Raw genomic sequence first — 24551 nt, 5'->3', positions numbered from 1 at the left:
TATATATATATATATATATATATATATATATATATATATATATGTATATATGTATATGCAACGATATATCATTACATTAAAAGAATTTTGAAGTCTTGAATTTCGATAATATAATTTTAAATATTACAATAGTGTCATAAAAAAAAACAATGATTATTTTCGTGTTAATATCTTCCTCCGATATTTAATAACATCATATCCTTAATCTAATATTTTGTGCTTTGCATTAATGAAAATTATTTTCATGTTGGAAAAAATCATACAAAATTCATTCTTGCAAGTAATTTATCTTCATTTATCGTTATGTAATTTTATTTAAAGATTTACATGTTAAAAATAAACTTTCCACGCAAGAATGGCTTTTCTTTCTGTGCATACTGTAAAATTCATACATTACACTTATTATCTACATAAATATATTATCTTATACATAGTTATCTACATGTAGACATAGAATATTGTAATTTATGTATTAAACGCCCAAACCTGTTTATTTTGTCATCTAAAGATAAAGTGCATTATCTCGTGGAGATTTCTTGTTGATTATAAATACGGGACATTTCATTTTATGAATGATAAGCTAAAGTGACCGTGAAGCGAATTTTCACGTTTCCTATTTTATATATATGACTAGAGATATAGATTATTATATGTCAAATTTTATCAGTCAGATGTCGTATTGGTAGCCACCTGCGGATAAGTAGCCGATCCTGCCGTTTGCTACAGGAACGACTGATTTTCGTCTTGGAAGATGTTTCGCGCGATACATTTTCATTTCGGCTTTTGAAATTTCCATTCCAACGTGGATCTCACCACGAACGATGGCGTTTCTTTTCGCGTCGTAGATGAGACTTTCGTTTTTTCGTTGCAGACGCTTTATATCGTGGATTGTACAGCCATTTTAAATTTCAGAATTCTAGCTGCCAATTTGTAACGCGTGATAAAGCCAATTGCTCTTGACGAGGTTTCGAAATCGGCGAGAGAGAATACGTAAGTTTTGACCGCGACAATCTCGTCACCAAAACGACCGTAACGTTTAAGTGACAGTTGACTTCTCGTGTATTCGTTCTCTCTAATTTGTGCGCAAAATTCGTCACCGCTGTTCTCTGAGATTGATTAAATTCGCAGTAAGCGGATCAACGTGTTTTCGTTTACGTGTTATCTCCCGTAATCTAAATAGAACTATGAATAAATAATCGCAATCACCAAGTGTAATCATATTCATTTGAATACAATTACTGTTTCGGGAATGCTCATTAAAATTTCATTACACGTTGTTTGGGAAATTAACATATCAGGGTACAAGTGAGATTAAGTGAATTAATGGAAAATATTAGAATTAATCTTAGAAGACTAGCACGACGACGTGAGTTGAAATAGCCGAAAGAATAATTATAGAGAAAATATTGTATAGTAAAAATTACAACTTTTCGACAATTTTTGAAACTTTGGTGTATACATAATTATGATCGAAATTACTATACATTTGTAAAGATGTTATACACGTTTTACTTTTTATAACGTTTTATACTTTTATATTTTTTATACTTTTTATACACATTTTACTTTTTATAACAAAATTATTGTAATTACATGAATGTTTTTTTTTATATTGTATATTCGATTTTAGTATAGTCTAGTCATACAAAAAACATCGTAAAAAGAACTTGTGACGGAAATTATTATATATTTGTTTAAAAATGTTATGTACATTTAACCTTTTACTAAAAAATTATTGTAATTACTTGAATAATTTTTATATTGTGTATTAGGAAGAGGGAAGAGGTAAATCGCCAAATTTACTGTTTTTTTGTATTTACATTAAAATATCAATATAGACCAGCTTTATAAAAAATATTACAAAATAACTATATCTGAAATTACTATATATATATTAATTACTTGATATTTAAAGATGTGACATTTGACTTTTTACTACAAAATTATTGTAATTATTTGAATACTGTTTGTTATAATTTCAATATATACAGTCAGTATAACGTAATTTTTATTGTAACATTTTTTCCGCGCACTGTCATTGTATCAATTTATTTATTAATTTAGAAATTAGGAAAGAATATTATATTGTAAACATATTTATGTTCTTTGTAGACCGTGTATTCCTTTCACAGAGATAACACTCGAAATATAAATTTAGAGCGCAGAGAGATTACTGCCAACTTAGAGCGCTCCCTCAGTGGCATTTGTTACCGCTTTGCCGCGGAATTATACGAATTGAAATTCGGCGCAGCCGAGTCGCAATGGCGCGCCGCTCCCACAGTATTAAATTCTATTATTCCAGCCCCGTGAAGCTCCTGTTTCCTTTTTTTGCGACCGCACACATCGGAATTACGTGAGCACTGTGGAGGCGATTCCCGATAGCTCGCGTAATGAATTCACGCCAGTGCGAATCGCCCGGTCGCACCGCCGCTGCTCCGTTAGCGCGGACGCAGTCGCAGCTGCAGCTACGGAGGAGAGGCCGCTGCCGTTGCCGCCGCTGGTGGTGGTCGAGATGTTGATGCTAAATAAAACTCCTAGCTGCTTGGGCCGATGCCATGCGCTCTAATTTCCTCGAAGGCACGGCCGGCTGTGGACGTGTTGGCCCGGGGTCTGCCACGTCGACTTGCGCGATAGATCGCCGATAGATATCGATCCTGCGTGATCGCGGGCGCGAAGAAGCGGAGGAGTGACGAGTCGCGGTTGTCCTTGTCGTTAGCTCGCAGAAGAAGTCGAACGACGACGGAACGCGTCATCGAAGGACGGTGGGCCTCGCCTCGCCAGCGGCGTCCGGTCCTCGTCTCTTCGATGTGAAGGTCGCTCTGTCATGGCTGTCGCCCTTCTGGGCAAGTACGTCGCGCTGCTGGGGCTCGTCGTGCTGCTCTACGCCACCTGCTATGGCTTCCGGATTCGCGACGTTGGACCGCCGACGGGTACCTGCGTTCTCACGCATGGCAGAGCCTGCCCCGACAAAACGACGACGACCACGACGACGACCACGACGAGCGGGGCACCGTTGTACCTGGCTCGGAAGTGGCACGAGTTGCGAACTACTGGTGGCCGGAAACCACCTGCCGAACCGACGTCAGTCGATGAACTGGAGGGGACCCGTCCGAGAATCGAAAAGGCCGCTGAACATCCAAGAGATAAGGGTACTAGACCGAGGAATTTTAGAATAGAGAGTGTCGAGGTAGATGATGACGAGGAGGAGGAAGAGGCGCGTGTGGAAGTAGAAGACGAAGCGGAGCAGGAAGAAGATGGTGAGTCAGTAGGAGATTCCGAGAGAGATCGAACGAATGAAGACGAGGATGAAGATGAAGACAAAACGGCCGAGGTGTCAGATGAAGATATTGAGGATGAGAAAAAGAGTCCGAAGAAATTGAAGAAAGAGCTCGATAGTGATGACGACGATGACGAAGGTGTCGAAAAGAAAATTCTTAAGAAGGATTCGAAGAAGCAAGTGGAAGAAATCAAGACGAAAATTAAGACCGCGAAGACTGTTAGGGCGGTGGAATACAGCAAAAGCAAAACTGCTGTTGTTGATGATGACGATGGTGACGACGACGACGACGACAATGAGGATGAGGATGAAGGAAGCGAAGCAGAAGAAAAAGAACATGTAGTAGCCAAAGTAGATAAGCAAAAAGTCGCAGAACCAGTTAGGAAACAAGTGAGTGTGTCACGTAAGAAACAAGACCGAACTAAAGTCCAGGTTTCGCAAAGCGACGATGATAAAGACGACGAAAACGGCGGAAAAGACAAAGAAACTGACACTAGGCCGGCCGCTCCAGCACCCAGAAAGTTGGAGAAAGTGAGGCTCGCGGATAAAGACAAAGATAAGATGGCTAAAATTTTACCTAGCACATTCGCTGTGGAGAAGTCAAAACAAGAAGAGAGAAAACCGGTCGACGTCGCAAAGCCAAAAGTAGAGATCGCGAAAAAGACAGTTGAAGGCACGAAGAAACCCGAATCGATCGAAGGCATGAAGAAACCCGTCGAGAGTGCGAAGAAGTCCATCGAGGTTACGCAGAGATCAGCCGAAGGAGCAAAGAAATTACCTGAAGGCGCAAAACAAGCAGTTAAAACGGTTGGCTCTAAGCCTAAAACCGAGGCGCCTATTACCTCAGCGAAGGTAGACGAGAAATCGAAGACGCGCGCGAAAGTAGAAACTTCAACACCTGCGCCGAAGATCAAGGAGCAAGCGAAACAGCCGCAGAAGGCGGACGTGAAAAAGACAGCGGCGAAACCAACTTCGCAACCGTCGAAGGAAGTTTCGCGAGCAGAGAGTGAGTATTATGACGTGAAAATTGGCTCAATATGGAAAGCTGCATTCGCGTCTGAGGATGTTTAGTGCTTCCGCGTGAATAGGCAGTTCATATATATCGGCGGTAGTAACTTAATTAATAGTCTAGCTTAATCCAACGGAGCCGCGCGCGCTCTCAAGCCTTCTTATTCTTCTCATCGAGTTTTCTCCCGCGCGGAGAAATTCCTCATTGTTTCTTTCTAAATAGAGAATTCTCCGCGGAGGGAGAATTTTCCAGTTTTCCTCTCCATGTACTTTTCCTCGGTAATGCAGCGCATTAATAGTGAAAGTATAAACATGCTTTTGAGCGTGTTTCTTCGTGCGACGTGAAAGCGGCCATGGGATGAACACTTTAGCGTGATCGATTGCGCGATATACTTTCTAGAGCGGGAGACGAAGCCGAAAACGAGGAAACACACAGACGCATCCGTTACATTGTCCGAGCTGAATGATGCAATTCTGCATGTGCCGACCTTCGTGCCAAATTTTACGAACGTTGAGGACCCCGTTTGTCAGCAGCACGGCAAGATATTCCTGCGACAATTGAGAGGTTACAAGTTGTGGGCGCTGCAAAGTGAGTCGATTGACAGAAATAACTGCGTTGATTCTATTTCCGAGCATTGACGAACTGAAGTCATTACGATTATTTCACCCGAAGGGTGCTCGGAGAGTGCTCTTCGCCTCTAATATCTATTATTTCCGTCGAAATTCTTTGCCAACAAAAAATAAAAAAGTACCAACGCTCGGATATTAATAGAACTGTCACCCAACTCCGGACATTCTCATTGTTTTGGTTTTTAAATATATATATTTAAACTTTCAGTACGTAGCATATATGTGTGCATTCAATATACAGAGTGTCTGATAATTAATGACGCACCTGTTATGTGCAGATGAAACTCATTAAACTTTCTCATCAAAATTCCTCTATTATTTTGCAAAGTCCAGAGTGATTACGTAGATGTTTAGTTATCAATTAAAGAAGATTGCTACGTGATTGTGCGAAATAATGCAATAGTTTTCTTTAATTAATAATTAAAGATCTATGTGGTCATTTAGAGTAGACGTTTTTTGTCCAGTTTGAGATAATGCAAGCGCATGACGACAAACGTCACCGTTATATTTCATCCATCATATATCACGTGTGATCATATTCATCAATCTTCTCTAATTAATAACTAAAAATCTTACATGGTTGTTTGCGAAATGGCAGAGAAATTTTGTGTTCAGTTTAATGAGTTGCGCACGAGTCCGTCATTAATTATCAGACACCATGTAGATTCTATATTTTGTAAGTTATTCATATTTAAAGACCAAAACAATAAGAAGAGTTAGCTACTAGTGTTATTAATTTCCACACATTGGTACTTTAACCTTACTGTTTTCAAGCGCCATAAAATTGAATAGATTACAGTTTTAACCTTTTCGTGTAATTTACTCGCATTTTATAATTCTTTCTTTCTTTTTCTGCCATTAATTGAACGAAATATGTAGATGTGATCGAATGATCAGAGCTTCGATCAGAAGTTTCCCGTTTTTATTTGTACATCCGACATTAGGTGAATGTTTCCGGTTTGGAAAAGTAGCATCAGCTTTGTCGGTACAAGGGCTTTACCTTGTTTCCAGTGCTGGATTCGAGTGCAAAGATTCCGTCAGGCTTGTTACGAGGAAACGTGAATCAACTCGGGGATTACGACCAGTGCTTAGGTGTGTTGGCGCATGTCAAAGTGGATGAGAGGACGATAAGAATTCAGGGGAAGTATTGCTTGGCTACTGTGGACCTGCACGCATCCCATCCGGATATGAAGTTGCCGGTCAATCTAATGCAGGCCCGCGCTTTTATACGAGGCAACATGCACGACGTAAGAAGTTCCGCCCGTTGAAGTTTCAGTGGAAAATAAGTTACCGCGAATAGAACGTTTTTGAGACTGCACACATTCAGTATCATTTATCTTACCGAATGTACATTTAACTGGCTGAATGCCTAGTGAATGCCAGACAAACACGCGCGTATATACACAAGCATCTGTCTTATTTAAACAACGAAAGAACTTTTTTGACACGCAAGTATGGCTTTGAAATAACTCAACGTTAGAAAACTGGTCTAGATACTTACGTCTGAGATTACAAATCTTCCAACGAGCCATCGAATGTTTCAGCCGGGTCATTTCATTCCGAAATTCACTACGATGAATTGGGCGCTATGTCTTCCCGCGGCGTGTTCCGCAAAAGACGCCGAACGCGCGTTAGAAAGCACCTTGAGCGATTATAATACAACTGTTGGAATTAAATTTACGGTGGACGTCGATCCCAATATGTGTTACGTCAAGCAAAAGTCTCAGAGTTACTCGAAAGAGACGATCGGCGTCTTGTACGTATTTTCTTACTATTGAAGAATTGTGTTATAATAATGCGGTGTGAAAACAAAAGATTATCTTATAATTATGAATGCAGTCCATTAGACGCTTTGAAGCATTTAAAGAAAAAACAATTATTGGTCCATATATAGCGCTTCAAAGCACTTGTAACGTCTAATGGATTGCATTCTGTGTAACACTAAGCAGATGTACAATTATAGATTGCAAAGACAAATGTCTATTATTCTGAATTGAAGTAAGATGATCCTTTATTGTGTGTTGTATTATAGAAATGTGGAAGAAAGACAGACATCTTTTTTAAACACGACAATAAGAATGTTATGAGATAATCTTCTGTTTTCACGGCGCATGTAATAATATAAGCAAGCAAATCTTCAATATTTTCTTAATATTGAAGAACAAGAAACGCGAGAAGCATATTTCGATAATAATATAATACCAAGCGAATCCGTACTGTTTTAATTCGTTATTTTATCTTGTAGATATTTTTACGCGATGATCATTTGTCTCGTTATTATAGCGACTGTGAGGGATTACCTCGTGGAGACGCAAGAAAAGGGTATGCGATCTCTTCTCCTTTTATATAAACAGATTTCATTTATGAAGAACTACAAGATTGTGTTTACAGAATTATTTCAGCTCGGTACCGGCGCGCGATTATAACGCTCGATATAATGCGCGTATCTTTTTCGCAGGAAATTACTCTGAAAGGATAATCATGTCATTTTCCTTACGAAGGACGATTAAAGCCTTATTGAAGGAAACGACGGATGCTACGGATATTACGTGTATCCACGGAATAAGAGCGCTGACTACGATCACTCTTTACGTTGCCCATCAGCTTATAACAATTTCCCGAATACCGTTTAGTAACCGTACCTCTCTTACCGAGGTGAGACCGTCGTGCGGAAAGCCGCCTTTGGGATTATAACATTCTGGCGTATCTCTACTTCGATTGAATTATGTTTAAACAGATCGCCAACAGCCCAGCTAGTTCTATTTTGCGAGTATCGTTAGTTTACACGGATGCTTTCCTGCTGCTGAGTGGCGTTCTCACCGCTTACAATATGGCGAACGAGCTGAAGACTCGCGGCGAGATTCGCTGGTTTTGTCGCTTCATCGCCAGATTTATTAGGTATTCGCTCAAGAAATTCCTTGGCTCACCTTGGCTTTCCTTGTACACCTCAGTCCCGCGGATTCACTAGATTGACAGTCAGTAAACATTATTAACTAGCTACATTTGCTTTTAGTTATTAACTTAGAAAGCGATAACTATTCAAAGCAGAAATGAAATATTTTGACTTTTCGTATTTTGACATCTTGACATTTCGTATTCTTCACACGGAAAAAAATGTGCTTGTTGAAGTTTGGTTTTAATAAACAAACTAAGGCGTTTTTGTTAAAAGGCACGGATTTTTTTATTTTTATAACATAAATTTGATTCTAAGAACCAGAAATTCCATTTTCTTTAACCAAAATTTGTCCACTTCTACGTAATACAAATCAGTATATATCCCTTTCTCTTTCTTTCTTTTTGTCTCTCTATTATATTATATTATATATATATATAAATTTCTTATATTTTTTGATATAATACTGATTCTTCTTCTGCCGACGAAACAAAAAGCTGTTAAAATATCACTTCTGCTTTGAATATATTTTCGCTTTTTTGATTAATGAACAGTTATGAGAAATGCATAGCTAAAGTTTTTAATAGCTATTGATCTATCGAATGGTAAAACATCTATCGAGTGGTAAGACATCCGCGTACACTGAATGTATGACCTTGTTTTGTTTTGTTAAAATTAACAGTTAATAAGAGACAAACGATATGCTAAATTTCTGTTGACCTTCAATCAATACTTATGACAATTGCTTCGAGTGGTGGAACGTTTTTATGAAGGTTTCAACTGTTATATTTTGCGGTACGTTTCAGACTTACACCAGCATTGCTCGCAGTGGTGTTTTGGTACGCCTTCGTCATGGAACACATCGGCTCGGGTCCGCAGTGGAACAGCGTGATCGCGACGAACGCGGAACTCTGTAAGTACAACGCGTGGACGAATTTGTTATACGTGCAGAACTTCTTCCCGTTCGAGGAGATGGTGAGTAGACGAGAGCGATATTTTACAAATCGAGCATTGATAATGCGTTTTCCCTTTTCTTTCTTTCCTTTCTTTTTTCTTTAACAGTGCGCCACGCACACGCATCAGCTGGCTTTGGACATGCAATTGTCGCTCTTGGCTCCTATGCTAGTTTTCTTCCTGCAGTATAAACCCCTCATCGGTATCCTTCTGATGACCTTCCTCATCCTCTTATCCGCCACGCTTCGTTACATCGCGACGGTGAACAATTATCTGTCTCTCGTCATCTTTCACGGGATATCGTGAGTACATCTTAAATATCAATTTCAACAATGCGTCTGCACGACGTGATTTGATCACAGTGTGTGTTTTTTCGATTGCAGATTGAAACGCCTTTACAAGACTGCTAATTTAACTTACGCATTACCACTGCATAGAGCCACGCCGTATATTTTCGGCGTGGGTCTCGGTGTAATGTTGGATTACACCGGAAAGAACGTCAGGATCCACAAGGTACTCATCGGCTGGTGAAAAGTAAAAATGTCAATATCTGTACACGTAATTAATTCTAGGCATACTTATTATCTTAGTCTTGAAATACTAATATTTTAATTTTCAATATAGAAAATATAGGGTGAATATAGAGTGTTGAAAAAGCCTCAAATCTTATATAGAATAGATAGTATTAACTAAACTAAGTAAAAAAATTCTTAGTGAACAAGAATTGAAAATCAACCTTTTCAGCGTTAGAAACGATTTTCGCTTTTGATAAAATCCATCATTGCTCGCTTATATTATTACAATGTGAAAACAGAAAATTATTTCATAACTATGTAACTATGAGTGTAACTATGGGTGTGATTTATTAGACGTTGCAAATGCTTTAAAGCACACCACTTAAAGAAATGCTATGATTGATCCAAATATGGCGTTTTAAAGCGTTTGTAAAATCTAATGAATCACACCTTGTATAAGACTGAACAGATATGTAATCATAGATCGCGAAGACAGTCCAATATTCCTAATTGAAGTAAGATGATAGAATCATCTCTTATTATAAATTATGTATAGGAATAAGAGGGAGATATGTCGAATACCTTTTATAAATACAGCAATGAAAATATTATAAGGTAATATTCTGTTTTCAGGACATATGTAATAATATAAGCAAGAGAATTATGTACATCATCAAACTTGAAGATCCCCCTTCTAATTCTGAAAGAATTAATTTTTTTATCCATGTTCACTAAGTTTTTTTATTCAGTTTAATGAATATTAGCTTTATAAGTTTTGAACTCTTTTTTTTGACACTTTGATATATATTCATATATTCTATGTTGAAAGTCCAACCTCTTCAGCGGTGATTTAATATGACTAAGCGGGTTCTCTTAGGAAAGGGAATCTTTTTTTAAGTAGTTAGCTTTCTTTTCTTTTCATTGCTACTTTTTTGAAAAAATTTGAAGAACAGAACAAAAGAAACACGAGACTTTTCCGGGAATACTATTTAAGGGATTAAATGTTCATATTTAAAGATCAAAAGATTATAAAAAAGTATCCAGGATTATGTATGTATCCAAGCATTGATGCTTTTATCTTACTCGCGCTTGATCGAAATAACAAGGTCCTAATTTCAGGTGTTAGTGATCTTGGGATGGTTGATCGCGACGGCCTTGGGTTCATGGTCGTTATTTTCACCCTGGCGTCAGGCCAGACGGGACTATGTGTACGATGCTGAAGAGGCTACTCACTATGCAGTAATCGGACCGGTGTTGTGGGCCGCAGCTCTATGCTGGTCAATATTTGCCTGCTTCACGGAGCACGGAGGTCTGTTAACGCAGTGATAACGCCGAGCGGCATGCAAATACACGAAACACTGATGCAATAATCACTCGCTCTGCAGGCGTCATTAATAGATTTCTCTCGAGTTATTGGATGGTGATCTTCAGCAGGCTATCGTACGCCGTCTATTTAACGCAATTCGCAGTATTTTTCCACAACGTTGGGACCACGAGATTCTCCGCGGAATTTCAAGTTTACAGGGCAGTAAGTCGCGTGTACTATTCTTTAAATTTCTTGGAGTGAAATTTCATTCGAAAAATAGAATGACTACCAAGAGTCATTTAAATTCGAGTAATTTTTCATTCATATAAAATGAATTCATCCTAAATCGTTGAGTAAATATTTTCACTCAAAATTGTAGAGTGGATACGATGTATTTATCATCACAAAAACATTCACTTACATCGATTGAATCATTCACTCATATAGAGAAATATAGAGAGAATTTATTCAGAATTAATTCTAAAGAGTGAAACATTTATTTGAAGTGGCAATATTTTTACTGTTATTTAGAATAAAAATATTGCAATTTTTAACTCATTTTGAGTGAGATTTCTTTCTAAGAAATTTAAAGAGTAAGTCACGGAGATATTTTAAGACCACGTCACTTGAAAATATCGCAGCACGTCACATCGCACTTGCGGCATTAAACGCGTCTTTCTGTTTGTCGTTTTTTATTCGAGTAGAAGAAGGGCGAGTAAGACGGAACATTTTTCGTCTAAAGAAGATTAAAATAACTTTCTTTTTTCTACATAGATACTTAGTTTGAACTATTTTCTGAAAAGGTAGCAAAAAGAAAATCTAACTTTAAAAACTTTTTTTAGGAATAATTGTTAGCTTTTATGTGCCTTTAGAGGCCGTATGCTTGACGCGAACGTATTCGAATGTTAAGTACAACTTTCTGATTCTCGAAAGCTAAACAACTTTATACGGGACACTCGTATAAGAAAAACAGAACTTGAAATAAAAAGGGCACACTTGGCGTTCGAATACACGTCAAGAATACGGTACCTGAAACGCGAACGATTAAGAGTAATGACTCGTCACGACTAGAAGTAAATCGGACGTGAAAATTGGAATCGGACAGCTGTGTTTATAGCTTTTTTAACGCGTGATGGAAACGCGAATGCACACATGAGTATATTATTCTTACGTTTGCAGATTGATCCTCTGGAAGTAACGATAGTGATAGCCGCGTCAGTTGTTCTGACGTTACTTTTTGATCTTCCTATGCAGGAAGTGAAGAGCGTCATAATGGAAAGCACGGATGCTTTGGCGCTCGAAGCTTTCGAAGATGAAAAGACAAGCGTCGAGGATAAAGACGAAGTGGCGGAGGCCGCGAAGGAAACGGGCGAGCAAGTGGACGTTTTGGAGGATGAAGAGATCGCCTCCGATGATTGGGAGGAGAATGTAGCTCAGACTAGAACCAATCTCGCGGAGTATGACGCGGAGGAGGAAACGGTACCGACCATGAAAAAAGTGAACGGCAAACGTATACCGTTCGTCGATCGTGAGACGCACGATTCCGAGGAGGTATCGAATAGAAATCGAACTAAAGCAGCGACCAGAAAACCATCTAGAGACACGGACGACTACGATAACAAGAGACCCGTGAACAGTCGAATATACATAACCGATGAATCCGAAGAAGAAGCTATCGAGTTCCTGAGAACTCAGCAAGAGTACGAGGTCGTAGGACAAAGAAACAGACGCTCGTTATCCCGAAATAAGGATAATAAGAAATTAGCGTCGAGGGAGAGCGAGAGTGAGGATGAACGACAACGTAGGAGAGAGAGTGACGATGAATTGCAGGGGTTGCGGCGGCCCGAGTCCAGAGGAAGGACTGCGGCCAAAGAAGCGGACGATTATCGTTCTTGGGAGTTCGTTGGGAAGGAAGCTTCGTTCGCCAGAGACCAACACGAGTCGAGCGCGAGACAATTGAAAGCGCCCGCATTGAAGTCGACAGACGTCGCGAGAAGGACGTTTTCCTCCGAGAGCGAGGAGGAGCTAGCAGGTAAACGAGCGCCGAAGCCTGAGCGCGTTTCAAGTTCTGAGGCGAAGACGAGCGACGAAGAAGAGTGGGAGCGCGAGTTGCGAGTACGGAGGAAACAGTTCATCGGGAAATTGATCTCTCAGGACGAGCCGTTGGGCGAAGAAGAGGATGAGAACGACGTAGAGCCCTTGAAGCGTAGATCCTCCGCGGAAGGTAGAATAGCCATGTTGAAGGACGACCTCTCGGGTGAGGACAACATGGACTCGTGGACTGTCAGTGTCGGGCCGCGGCTCGCGTCGCTCGGATTGTCTCAGGAGCCGAGTGAGCCTGAAGACGACGGCATTTACATGCGACGAAGGGAATATCGCGAGCAAGGTCCACCATCGAGAGAGGAGAGCCAAAGCGAGGAGGAGGAGAGTAGTCAAGATACCTCGAGGAGGCAGTCCTACACCAGCGGCAGTCAGAAAACCTCCTTAGAGGAGGAGGACGACATGAACAGCTACAACTTCGTCTTGACGGAAGGAAGCAAAAGGGAGTCTCTGCAAGATCTGTCGAAATTATCGCAGGAGGAATTGGCGGATTCCGGCTGGAATGTTGTGAAGAAGGAGGGCGCGGACCTCTCGGTGAAACCATCAACAGGGTTGTTCAAGCGAGAATCCATCATAAAGAGTCAAGCCAGTGAGGAGGATCCCGAGTACCTCCTGCCGGAGAGGCCCAAGCTGGTTCAGCAGGAGCGCGAGCATCCGTTCAAGAAGGCCTGGCAGATGCAGAAATCTAGATCGGAAGAAGACGGTTCTTCGGCGTACGCCATCAAGGATCCCAAAGAACAACAGAGTGAGACGAAATCCAAGGAGAAGGAGACGCCGATCAAGCGCGAGCACAGCGGCGAGCAATCCGAGGATATCGAGTCGTTTGCCGACGATGAAGCTGAAGCGACGACGATGTTACGAAGTAGAAGCACCGACACGGAGGATAACAAGACCGGCTCGAAATCCGGCACGGACGAGGCGGATTCGATCTCGACAGACTACAGCAAGTCTGCGCGCGACGAAGACCACAGACAGAGCTCAAAATCTGAAACCGACGAAGATTCCGCGAGATTTAATTGGCCAGAGGAGAAGGAGGAGGAGGAAGATGCTGAAGATGAAGTCCGCAGAATCGGCCGGAGGGGGAAGTCGGAGGAGGCAGATTGGGATTGGGAGCAGGAGGAAACTTGACGAAAATGATTTTAGACGATTGCACGAGAGTGATTACGTCTTGCCTTCAAGTTTGCTTGAATGTGAGGATACTTCGATGGAGGGAGGCGACCGATTTGAATCATGGCGCTCGAACGGGCTACGTGTTTGGCGAGAGGGACTTTTTTCTCGAGATACGAGAGACAGGAAGATATTTGAAGAAAAAGATACGACCGAGATTTATATTAATCATTATGTTATATAAGTTAATAAATGATAAAGGAAGTGTTGTACACATAATTTTGCTAAATATTTTATTTTTCACGTACATTACGCGTTAACTCTCTCGTCGGGATTATGTCCCGGTGTTTTGCTTATCTGAAAAAATACAAATGGAAACGGATAATTACATTGTCCGATACTATTTTGTCCTATGAGTGTGAACAGTTGTTTTCGATGTATTTTTGCTCCTTAAGCATGAATCCGTTGTTCAAATTTAACTATTACGTCACAATTTCGAGAAAAACGAGATAAAATGTAAAACGAAATAGCGGTAAGTACCTTTTGCATAATATAATCGGAAAAATACTAAATAAAGAAGTAGTAACTTCAGCAATTCCATATACACGTTTGTCTATATTACGGATAACAACATAATTTATATTATAGATCAACGTATATGTAAAATGGCTGAAACAATTGCTGTTTTATTTCGTATTTATCGATTATATTATGTAACTATAAAAGGCACATGCTTTCCATGAAATGCAGCATTAAGATAGGAATAAATAACTTATTCATTTTTTACATAAAAAAGGATTAACTTTAAATAGCTATATCTCCAAAATAAAAAAAAATAACAAAACATATTTTCAGGCTTAAAGCTCTTACTTCCTTCTGGCATTAATAAAATAAGAAAAAGAATTTTTATAGCTAGTGCAATGTCATGAAATTCCTCAGAATCGTCGTTTTTGGCCAATTTTATTTTTCTCAAAATTATGACATGATGGCTAAATTTGAATAATGGATTTATGTTTAATAGCCAAAAATGATCAGAAATGACTCGCACTCGTGGGGCAAAAGGAAAAGTTAAGGCTCCTGGGGAGTCGTATCATCCATCTCTTTTTAATGATGTCAGAAGCGAGAAAACGCATGCTAAAAATTCCTGCAAAATACGTCGAGATAAACAGATATATCCACAAAACGACATTTGCGATCGATTAAGTACACCTCTAAAATACTCCGTACACTTTCCTTTTGTTCTAACAATCAACAGATAATTATAAAATAAATGTGACGTGCAATCGTCTTTTCTAACCTAATTTCCTCATTATCTTGTCATATTAATTTTCCGATTATCTATTGATTTTTAGAACAAAAGGAAAGTGTACGGAGTATTTTAGAGGTGTACTTAATCGATCGCAAATGTCGTTTTGTGGATATATCTGTTTATCTCGACGTATTTTGCAGGAATTTTTAGCATGCGTTTTCTCGCTTCTGACGTCATTAAAAAGAGATGGATGATGCAACTCTCCAGAAGCCTTAAGATTGGATGGTATTATTCCTGCATACATACACGATTATTTCATTGAGATGCTATCCTTAAAGGAAATATTGACTTTTTAAAAAATATCACTGACTGAATGGTTTTTAGATAAAATACTATTAAAATTAGCATCGTAATTGCAATAATAGTTAATGACGTATTAATTTAGTAAGCTGAAATACATGGATTAATAAGATACCGTGTTTATAACAAACCGGTAATAAAATTACCAATAAAATAAATAGCTTTCCAAAATATAATTACAGATTAATTGAATTGCTACATATAATTAAAGTAATTTTAATGTTAATAATAGCAATTAATATTTATTTTTTTATTTGATTTTAATTCTATTGCCGATTTCGATGTAAGCAGCTGACTTAATTTTTTTGTTAAAAGATTATTAACTATTATCATTTTACAAATACAATTTTTTCCTACAGTTTCTATTTACTATTGATAATTGTTATAATATGCATATACCTTTTTGCAAAAACGTCCGTTCAAGACTAAGTATTGGTGATTCGAACATCGTTGATAGCACGATAGCTCCCCCGAAAGTTAACATTACATGTGACAACGTTGTGCGTAACTAAAAGAAAACATATATTTATATTGGATCAGCTAAATTGTCATATGTATATTGAACTTGACGATAATCGTATTAACTAATTGAAAATTATTTAGATGTTGTGGTGTCCGCAGAGTCGCCGCGCTGTGTAATTCGACAAGTCCGTTTACCAAATACGCAGAATATGTCACTCTGCTGAGAATGATAAACACTCGATACCTTAAAAAATTTCTTATGGGTCCTGCAGTCAAAGAGAATACATTTTTCTTGGTAAACAGTAAATCTTCGATCTAACGACTGGATATGTAAATCGTGTCGTTTTTGAGAAAAGCATTTATATACCTGCATTATTAGTGATAGATGCAATTAAGATCCAACCAATGCCTGTGCACCAAAGCAATCGATGCAGAGGTGAGTATATGGCAGCCTCGATGACAGTGAAGTCCCTTCTTACGTTGTAAAATATTGTAATGGAGAACATCGATACCAGCAGCGACAGCGTTGCAAATAACCATCCAAATTTGATAATTTTCTGCATCACACAATTTACATTTTAATGACTAACCTAATTTAGCCGCCGCTATCTAATATATTTTACATATAAACGCGAAAATAACGCGTACATATATTCGGCTCTTAAAAGAATGTAATATACCTAAGAGTAAATTTCGTTAATTTAATTTGACGTTCATATTAATTGCCGCGTTAAAATAAGGACATATATTTCCGAAAAATTTGCATTAAATTAAACAGAAATTAATACCTTACATAACTGATGTTTGCCTGCTTGTAATCGATAAGCGCCGTATCCAAACATAAGGCCAATGCAGTACGATTCTGCTCTCATGTGCGTTTTAATATAAGTACTCGCAAAGAAATGATTAGTTGTAATATCTTTAATTTCACTGTAAAGATATTTAATCTTAATATAATTCTACATTTAATTACATAACACATATTATTATAAAATAATTGTTATAATTGGTTTTAGTGTTTATATTAGTATAATAATTGTTATAATTGGTTTTAGTGTTTATATTAGTATAGTGTTGTTTTAGCGTTTACATTTAATGACAATATATATAAATTATTATCGAAATGATGCTCACATAATGATATATACAGGGTGTATTTAATTTTAATTTAGACACCGTAATATTTTGAAAATAACGCATTTTCAAAAAAAGTTGTAAAATATTGAGAGAAAAAATACCTTGAGATGATTTTGTAGAATCTTGGTCAATATTAATTTTTTAAATGGAATCATGACTTTTTCAACATAAATCAATTCCTCTAGTCTGCATATAAAAATACTAGGTTAAAATGATCGAAAAGTAGATACTTTCCGCGATATTTCATATTTGGTCTTGTTGCTTCTCAACACAAAATATGAAATATTCTTGTAATCTATTCACTTTCGACTACCTTATCTAAATATTTTTATATATAGAATGAAGAAAAAAATCGATCAGTAGTATTAATTTTTGTATACTAATACATCAATAAATTTTTAAAATATATAGAATTTTGTTTAAAGTTTTTGTGTGTTTTTCTGCAACAATTGATTTTATCCATCATTCTGCGTACAAACATATTAGAGTAACACTTTTTATATTTTATGCTGAGAAGTGTCGAAACAAAATGTAGAATGTTTTGAAAAATATTTACTTTTATTTCAGTACTTTTAATTTTATTTCAATACTTTTGGAAAATGGCTAGAGAAGTTTATTTATCCTTAAAAAACTATATGATTTCATTTTAAAAATTAAAGTGTTTTGACTTTGATAGGGTTTTTCAAAGTCAGTTCAAGGCGAAGAAAATATTATTATCTTTTTCCTCCTCGATATTCTATAATTTTTGTTGGAAACACTTTTTTAGAAATGTATAGTTTTCGAGATATTACAGTGTCTATGTTAAAATGGGACATTCTGTGTGCGTGTGTATATATATATATAATTTTTTAAATTATTAATCTCAAATTTAAATTTGCATACCGCGAATAGATCATCAATGTTGGATCCAAGTTGTTGAAAAGCGTTATCGCGAAAGGTATTGCTATCGAAATTGCTGTTGCACCGACGAGCAAGCATTTTCCAATTTTGCGCCATCTCCACAAAGGATATATGATTGCTGGTGCTAATATGAAAAGTTGCGTATCCACTGCGAGATACCAAGATTGGAACATACACTAAATCGCAAACGATGATTGTGAGAAAAAGTTGATAGCTATTAATGTGCTACGTAATACGTAAGTAATGTTTTGATATGTCCCTTTGATAATTTTACCAATCATTCTATATTTTTATTAATATATTTCTTCTGCATGAATTTCTTTCACGATAATTGATAAGATTTTATTCACGGTGATTTTGAAGGACTTACTATTTTGTCCGTGTTGACATAATTGTTCACGTATAGAAGATTAGTCCACCACGAAGACAAACATTTTTTTTTCTCGTGCCTCATTATAGACCAACGTGGACCACGATCCAGTTGCGTCAACCATGTGGCATAAAGGCCCAGTATTACAGAATAGGCTGGTGTTAACCTGCGTTAAGAGAAATTAGCATACTGAAACAATTAGCATACTTAACAAGTTTCGTGAGAATACGTCTGTGAAACGTCACAAAATATGTCTGTGGAAGTGATACATCTTCTTGCCTAGAAAAACTTGTTGCTTTTTGTTCAAAAAATACAATCAACATGAATTTGAAAAGGGATACGAAGGGAACAATATCAGTAATAAATGCTTATTTTAAAGGTCTGTTAATTTCACATACCAACCTGAAGTAACGTATGACGTATAAGTGAAGGAAATTCACCGATTTTCTCTTATCGAGTTCTTGAAGAAGTATTCTGCAGAAAAGGAAACCGCTCAACATAAGAAACGTATCAACCAGCAGAGGATTATTGAGGAATATAGAGTTCTCGATCTTGGTTACCGCCTATTAAATAAACAATATTCTTTCTTAGTGAAAAAACACAGATTTTTACATTGAGAAAAAATATCTAAATGTTAAAAAAACAAATATTTCTTAAGTACCATTAACATATTTATTTAAATGAAAAGAATTTTGATTTAACTAAATATGTTAATAGTACTCGTTTAAGAAATATTTGTTAATTTTTACATATTTTTTTTCTCGTATTTTTTAAAAATAAAAAACAAAAGTCTGACTTAATACCTCATCATTAAATTTTTTATCAAGCATTGGACCACTCATGATGAATATGAGCGAATGTCCGACAAGGATAAACACCATTGAGATGAATTTTATACCGGCAATACAGTCTATATGTAAATTATCGATGTGCGCAGGGCTAAAAAGTTTCTTTAGATTTGATATTAGAGAGAAAGAAATCAGAATCTTGGGTAAGATTCCATCCGATGTTTTGTGTTGATTTCTTAGGCAGACAGTATGAAATACGGTTCCACTGAGAATCATCAAGATCACGGACAGGATCACACACCTGCGCAATATAGGCAGAAAAACTTATTCTTTCTTGTGGCCCAATATAAAAGGAATGATTAGTAAACGTGTTAAGTACCAATAACAAGATTTCTCGGGAGAACCATTTAAATGTTTATAATTCTACAATAGAGGACACATAAGATACTCTGTTTAAAATTATGGATATTACACAGTAACATTGCATAAAGTTTAGCCTGAATCTAATCTAAATAATAAGATTCCAATCTAATTAATAAGATGATTGATTTACATTGAAATTTGAACTAAACGATTTTAATTGGATCTTATTGTTTTGTATTCATCATTTTTGGCAAGACGTGTTTTATTTGTTTTTAAGAAAGTCACCTAACATTTTTTGACCCCATATCTATGAACTAATGTGTTGATATTACATTTCGGTTCAATTAAATTAGACATTGGATATACTTGATGGAAAACCTTTTCATATATTGCATACAAAACATCCGTCATTTTTAGAATGACGCAATCATTATTCGTTACTTAATAATCCATATATTATTGTATACATTCACACACACATTTTACATTTCAATTTGAGATTCACTTTGCTGTAATAATTAAAAGGTTTTGCTGATAATATTAGCTAACAGAACGAGATTTAACTAAAGAGCTTTCAGCGACCATGGACTTCGTTAATTGAGAAAGTTGTGAAAAAATGTCCGGCAGTTTCAGATAGTTCTGACAGTTGAACGACTTCTAAATTTCTCTTTACTTCTGTGAAAGGAAGAAGAGTGGATACATGTTTGCTGTATATACAAATTTTATTTCTCCTTTTTTCTATCGCATCGTTCGTTTTACTATTTAATTTACTTTCGTTTATCACAACTGAGAATATTTCTATCGATTGCCATGAATTAAGTCTCCTGGCCCTTCACCGTGAAACTCTCGATTGATGATGTCAAAAGCGAGAAAACGTATGAAACTCTTACGAAATACATTGAAATAAAAAGAATATATCTCTAAAGTGTCTTCTTCTTCTAAATTAACCTGAAACTTCTGAATTGACTTCTGCTCCTTTGAGTCAAGCTTGTCCCTAAAGTGACACTTGTGATCGATTTTGAATACATTTATAAAATGTTTCGAAAACTTTCCTTTTTCTCCAATGATCAATAAGCAGCCGAAAAATAAATATGACAAAATCATAAGAAAAGGTAGATTAAAAAAAAGATTGCATGTTACGTTAATTTTACGATTATTTATTGATTATTAGAGTGAAAGGAAAGTTTTCCAAATATTTTACAAATGTATCCAATTGTTCACAAAAGTTATGTTAGAGTCGTTCTACATTAGTTGCAAGTCTCAAGGTCGCAAGAAAATTGACCAGTCACAGTCAATTCTTCTTTGGTCGTAAGAAGAACGATCGACTGTGATTGGTAAACTTTTTTATGATCTTGCGATTTGCAACTAATGTAGAACCGGCCTTATAGACGCAGCTTTCTTTCGCATGACGTGTTTCGCAAGAATTTTAATTATCTGTTTTTTTTGCTTCTGACGTTATTAACAAGACGGCCGCAGCGAGGACACAGGAACATTAACAATCGTAAAAAAATCCGTCCTAATTGTGTATTCGTCTCTGTACTTACATTATTTATAGATAGTTAACGTGAGGATTGATAAATTATGATTTTTAATTGATGATTAGTATGAGTCAATTTAACTGAAAACTATTGAATTGACAATTGGTTTTAATAAATTCAATTGAAGACCATTCGATTAATTTCGACAAATTAAAGGATATTCAATTAACGATTGATATGAATAAAGGGAATTAAAGATTATTGTGAATATTATATATTAATAATTGAACTTAGTAAATTTAATTAAAGACCGTTTAATGGACGACTGATATAAACAATTTCAATCGACTTAATCGAAGATTATTTGGTAACAATTGATGTAGTGTCCTCTTCAACGCAGGCCCTATTTAGTTTTTCTCAATCATTGATATCTTCCACGAAATGTCACGATGCTCTGAAAATTAATAATATCCACAAAACAAATTGTAACCTTAAGTAATCGAATTTCTTCCATTGAATTTGCTCACATAAATTGTCAATTAAACGGCCTTCAATTAAATGTGCTAATTAATAATTGAACGATCTTTGATCCTATTTGCTCATATCAATCATCAATTAAATGGTCTTTAATTGAATTGGTTTTCTAAAAACCGATCGTCAATTATTTGAGTTGAAGTATATTTGTTCCAACTAATTATTATTTTAAGAAAAACTTGCTTCATACGAATTGATTCAGTAAATCATAATAGATATATTATATTCGTTGTGAGAGATGGGAGTATATGCTATGTAAGAATACAATCTTCTTGACAATTAAGATCTATAATAAGAGAGTGAGAGAGAGGGGAACATGTCGAGACGTGTAGGTTGGTAAAGCAATTGTTTGGATAATAAAAGATTTCGATTTTCGATCTACCGACAGTGATAGCCAATATGTTTTTTCTTATTTTTCTGTAGCTTCTTATGAGAGATTAGGAGAAACTTAACTGGTATTTTTACAACTTTTGCTAATGTTTGCGGAAAACAGAAAGAAATGTCTCTGTAACTCACATGTAAACAATATCCGGAGCGCCAATGGGCTCGAACTCGTCCTTGTAACACGACATCTCGGACATCGTGACCGTCAATTTCAGACGAGAGCCGCCGAAGGCCGCGTCCAGGATTCGCCGGGCGACCTCCTCGATATCCTCGGTCGCGCATCCGGCTGGCAAGCAGATACCCCAGTACAATTTCCTTATCGGTTCTCGATACCGTTCCTCGGTGTCTCTGAAAGCCTCCCATATAGAACCGTTCTTAGCGAGATAAATCTCGGGCACTTCGACGTCGACTTCGCCCAGGCAGTATCGTCCGCGAATACCCGCCGGTGCCCCGTCGTCCAGACCCACGTTCAGACATTCGTCAAAGTTGCCTAACTGATAAACTGAGCCCGCCAGGACGCCGGTCGGAATTTTCTCGGTAGCGTCGTAAAATTTCACCGCCCATCCGGTCAGGTCACGCAGGCCGATCAGAACAGATCGGCACTCACTTCTACAAGTGTCGTCGCGGATCGCGTCGATCGTCTGCTGGAGCAACTCAAGCTCACGAGATAGTAACGCGGCGTTCTCGTTGTGACTGTCGTACAGCGGGTAGATGTCTTCGTGTTGGACGGACGAACCATTTGACTTGATCCTGAAGATATGCTCGGCACTCGCGATAGAGCCACGTGCGATCATCAGGAGAAGCACTAGTCGAAACGCGTTTGAAATCATGGTCGAAATCATGGCCGAAAAAGAGTCTTTCTCGTGATTTAATGTTTGATCGTCGGATAAAGTTTATTCTTTAGGAAGCCCCGGCGAATAGGACTATCTTCGTCCTTGCATGAGAGAGCAACATCTTGAATGACGTTTCAGAAGAGAGCGCCAATATGACGGAATCCAGTAATTCACGATTCGGTCGTTGATAAATTTCGTTCTCGAAGGATCCTGGAGTAATCGCGACTGAAAGACCGATTAGTGAATCTTGGTTTCGTGGCTGGTCGCTTCTCTAACTGTGCGAAGTAACTGTTGCTAATTGATGAAAACGGTCCGCTCAATAACTTCCCTTTCTCCTGGTTGCTCTTCTTCTTACGCGTGATTTTTCAATTTTATTTTTTATCTCTTCGTTGCTCTTTCTCTTTCAAGGTCTAACCGAGATTGCTGTACATCGCTGTACTCTTACACTGAAGCAGTATTCGTACTTGCATTCTTTAAAGATAAAGATAAACATTTTATTAAAAATAAAATTAAAATATATATAAAGGAACGAAAATAAGAAAGTGATCCAAATGGGATCTCAATTGTAGTAATAGATATATTAGGAACTTAAATGTGTGATTAAAGTCATTTTGGCTTATTGAAAAATATGTAAAAGTCATAAAATTGTAAAAAACTGAGTAGAGAAAGGTGACATAGTATGCATTATGCAAAAAGTTAAAGGTATATAACACTTTCAATTTTTGTCCAAATGTTGTAACACACGATTAATAAATGATAATCTTTGAGAGTTAATTTTAACAAATTCAGTGGATTTGTCCACTGAATATCCTAGATAAAATTTATCTAGACTCTTTTTCTAGACAATTTATCCTAGATATTCGCGATTATGAATCACTTATAAAAATAACAACAATATAATGTAATTTCGTGTAATTTTATTCCGTCATTTTTGTCCTCGATAATAATAGATTGGCATATTTAAAAGGACGAACTCGAAAAATGATAACGTGGAGATGATCACTAACACAATCACACTGTCCTCTTCGTATTTTTTGGATATATAGATCTTGTATAAATGCATACTGCTTTTTTTTACCACAACAGAACAATAACTACGTATATATATATAAATCGTTTTACAAACTTTTCTTATACTTTTGAACTTCTGCACTCAGTTGTGAAGATACAGAAATATTCCTTGAAACTTTCGTTAGTAGCACACGTGCGGTGCGTACGATCCGCAGAACTTTTATATCCAGTAATAAATATTTACGCTGACAGCTCCAGATGTCAATTTAAAAATTTTTTATCGTTTTCATCATATATTTAACAATGCTCCAACTTATTATTGCACGTACTTTGAGTGTAAAAACATTTGTAATTTTGTGCGACCAATAGAACGTAAACTTTACAGAAAAATGTCAATATCTCTATAATATGTCCAAGTTTCTCTTAATTAATTGAGTCACGTTTTCAATATTAGAGCTCGATTGTGACACGTTGATATGTCAAGACACTCCGTGCAATGAGTCGGTGGCTCCGTGGTTGGCGAATGACTGCCTATGTGAATCGGCAATCGATTGTTACACGACCAAAGATCAGTCTGGAAGAAAGGAAGGGCGTGACATTGATTGCACGTGTTGCGCTTCACGGACGCAACACAATGTTAAAACAGCCTTGCTCATTTGCTCTTCCTTCTGTAGATTTTGTGATGAATTAGAAAATAGGTCGGAGATGTTTAATTTTGAATTAAAACTAATTTAGAATTAGCGAGAGCTCAGATTAATATGGAGAATTAGCTCGTAGTCAATTCATCGTTCTTGTGAACTGACGAGTTTTCTGTTTATATTATTGGATAATAATATGCTTAAGTTTATAGCTGTCGAAGTTTCTAGGTTTTCTAATCATATCTTTCATTTTT

General features: G+C 37.0%; 2 protein-coding genes across 4 annotated transcripts; one reads left to right on the top strand and one right to left on the bottom strand.

Annotated features, from left to right (window-relative positions):
- Positions 1-2563: 2563 nt before the first annotated feature.
- Positions 2564-14097, top strand: LOC116847600. Its single transcript, XM_032822743.1, has 13 exons — positions 2564-4283; positions 4686-4874; positions 5927-6162; positions 6460-6671; positions 7161-7237; positions 7374-7570; positions 7653-7813; positions 8615-8783; positions 8871-9064; positions 9146-9275; positions 10397-10586; positions 10663-10805; positions 11763-14097. The coding sequence occupies exons 1-13, from the start codon at positions 2825-2827 to the stop codon at positions 13809-13811; spliced, it is 5406 nt and encodes a 1801-aa protein (XP_032678634.1). The 5' UTR covers positions 2564-2824; the 3' UTR covers positions 13812-14097.
- Positions 14055-24336, bottom strand: LOC116847601 (nose resistant to fluoxetine protein 6-like). Of its 3 annotated transcripts, none has more exons than XM_032822745.1 (11): positions 23775-24336; positions 21948-23119; positions 19072-19357; positions 18671-18831; positions 18269-18434; positions 17881-18074; positions 16650-16791; positions 16229-16418; positions 15985-16127; positions 15799-15907; positions 14055-14147 (listed from the first exon to the last, which is right to left on the bottom strand). In XM_032822745.1, the coding sequence occupies exons 2-11, from the start codon at positions 22655-22657 to the stop codon at positions 14125-14127; spliced, it is 2124 nt and encodes a 707-aa protein (XP_032678636.1). In that variant the 5' UTR covers positions 22658-23119; positions 23775-24336; the 3' UTR covers positions 14055-14124. The 3 variants fall into 3 exon arrangements, with proteins under 3 accessions (XP_032678636.1, XP_032678635.1, XP_032678637.1); XM_032822744.1 differs by having other exon boundaries at positions 14074-14147; positions 23786-24336; XM_032822746.1 differs by lacking the exon at positions 19072-19357 and having other exon boundaries at positions 14074-14147; positions 18671-18742.
- Positions 24337-24551: the final 215 nt, after the last annotated feature.

This window comes from Odontomachus brunneus, unplaced genomic scaffold, assembly GCF_010583005.1.
Source record: "Odontomachus brunneus isolate Ranch 3 - 2012 unplaced genomic scaffold, Obru_v1 Obru_scaffold_081, whole genome shotgun sequence".
Lineage (NCBI taxonomy): Eukaryota > Metazoa > Arthropoda > Insecta > Hymenoptera > Formicidae > Odontomachus > Odontomachus brunneus.
This window is presented reverse-complemented; position numbering and strand designations above follow the sequence as displayed.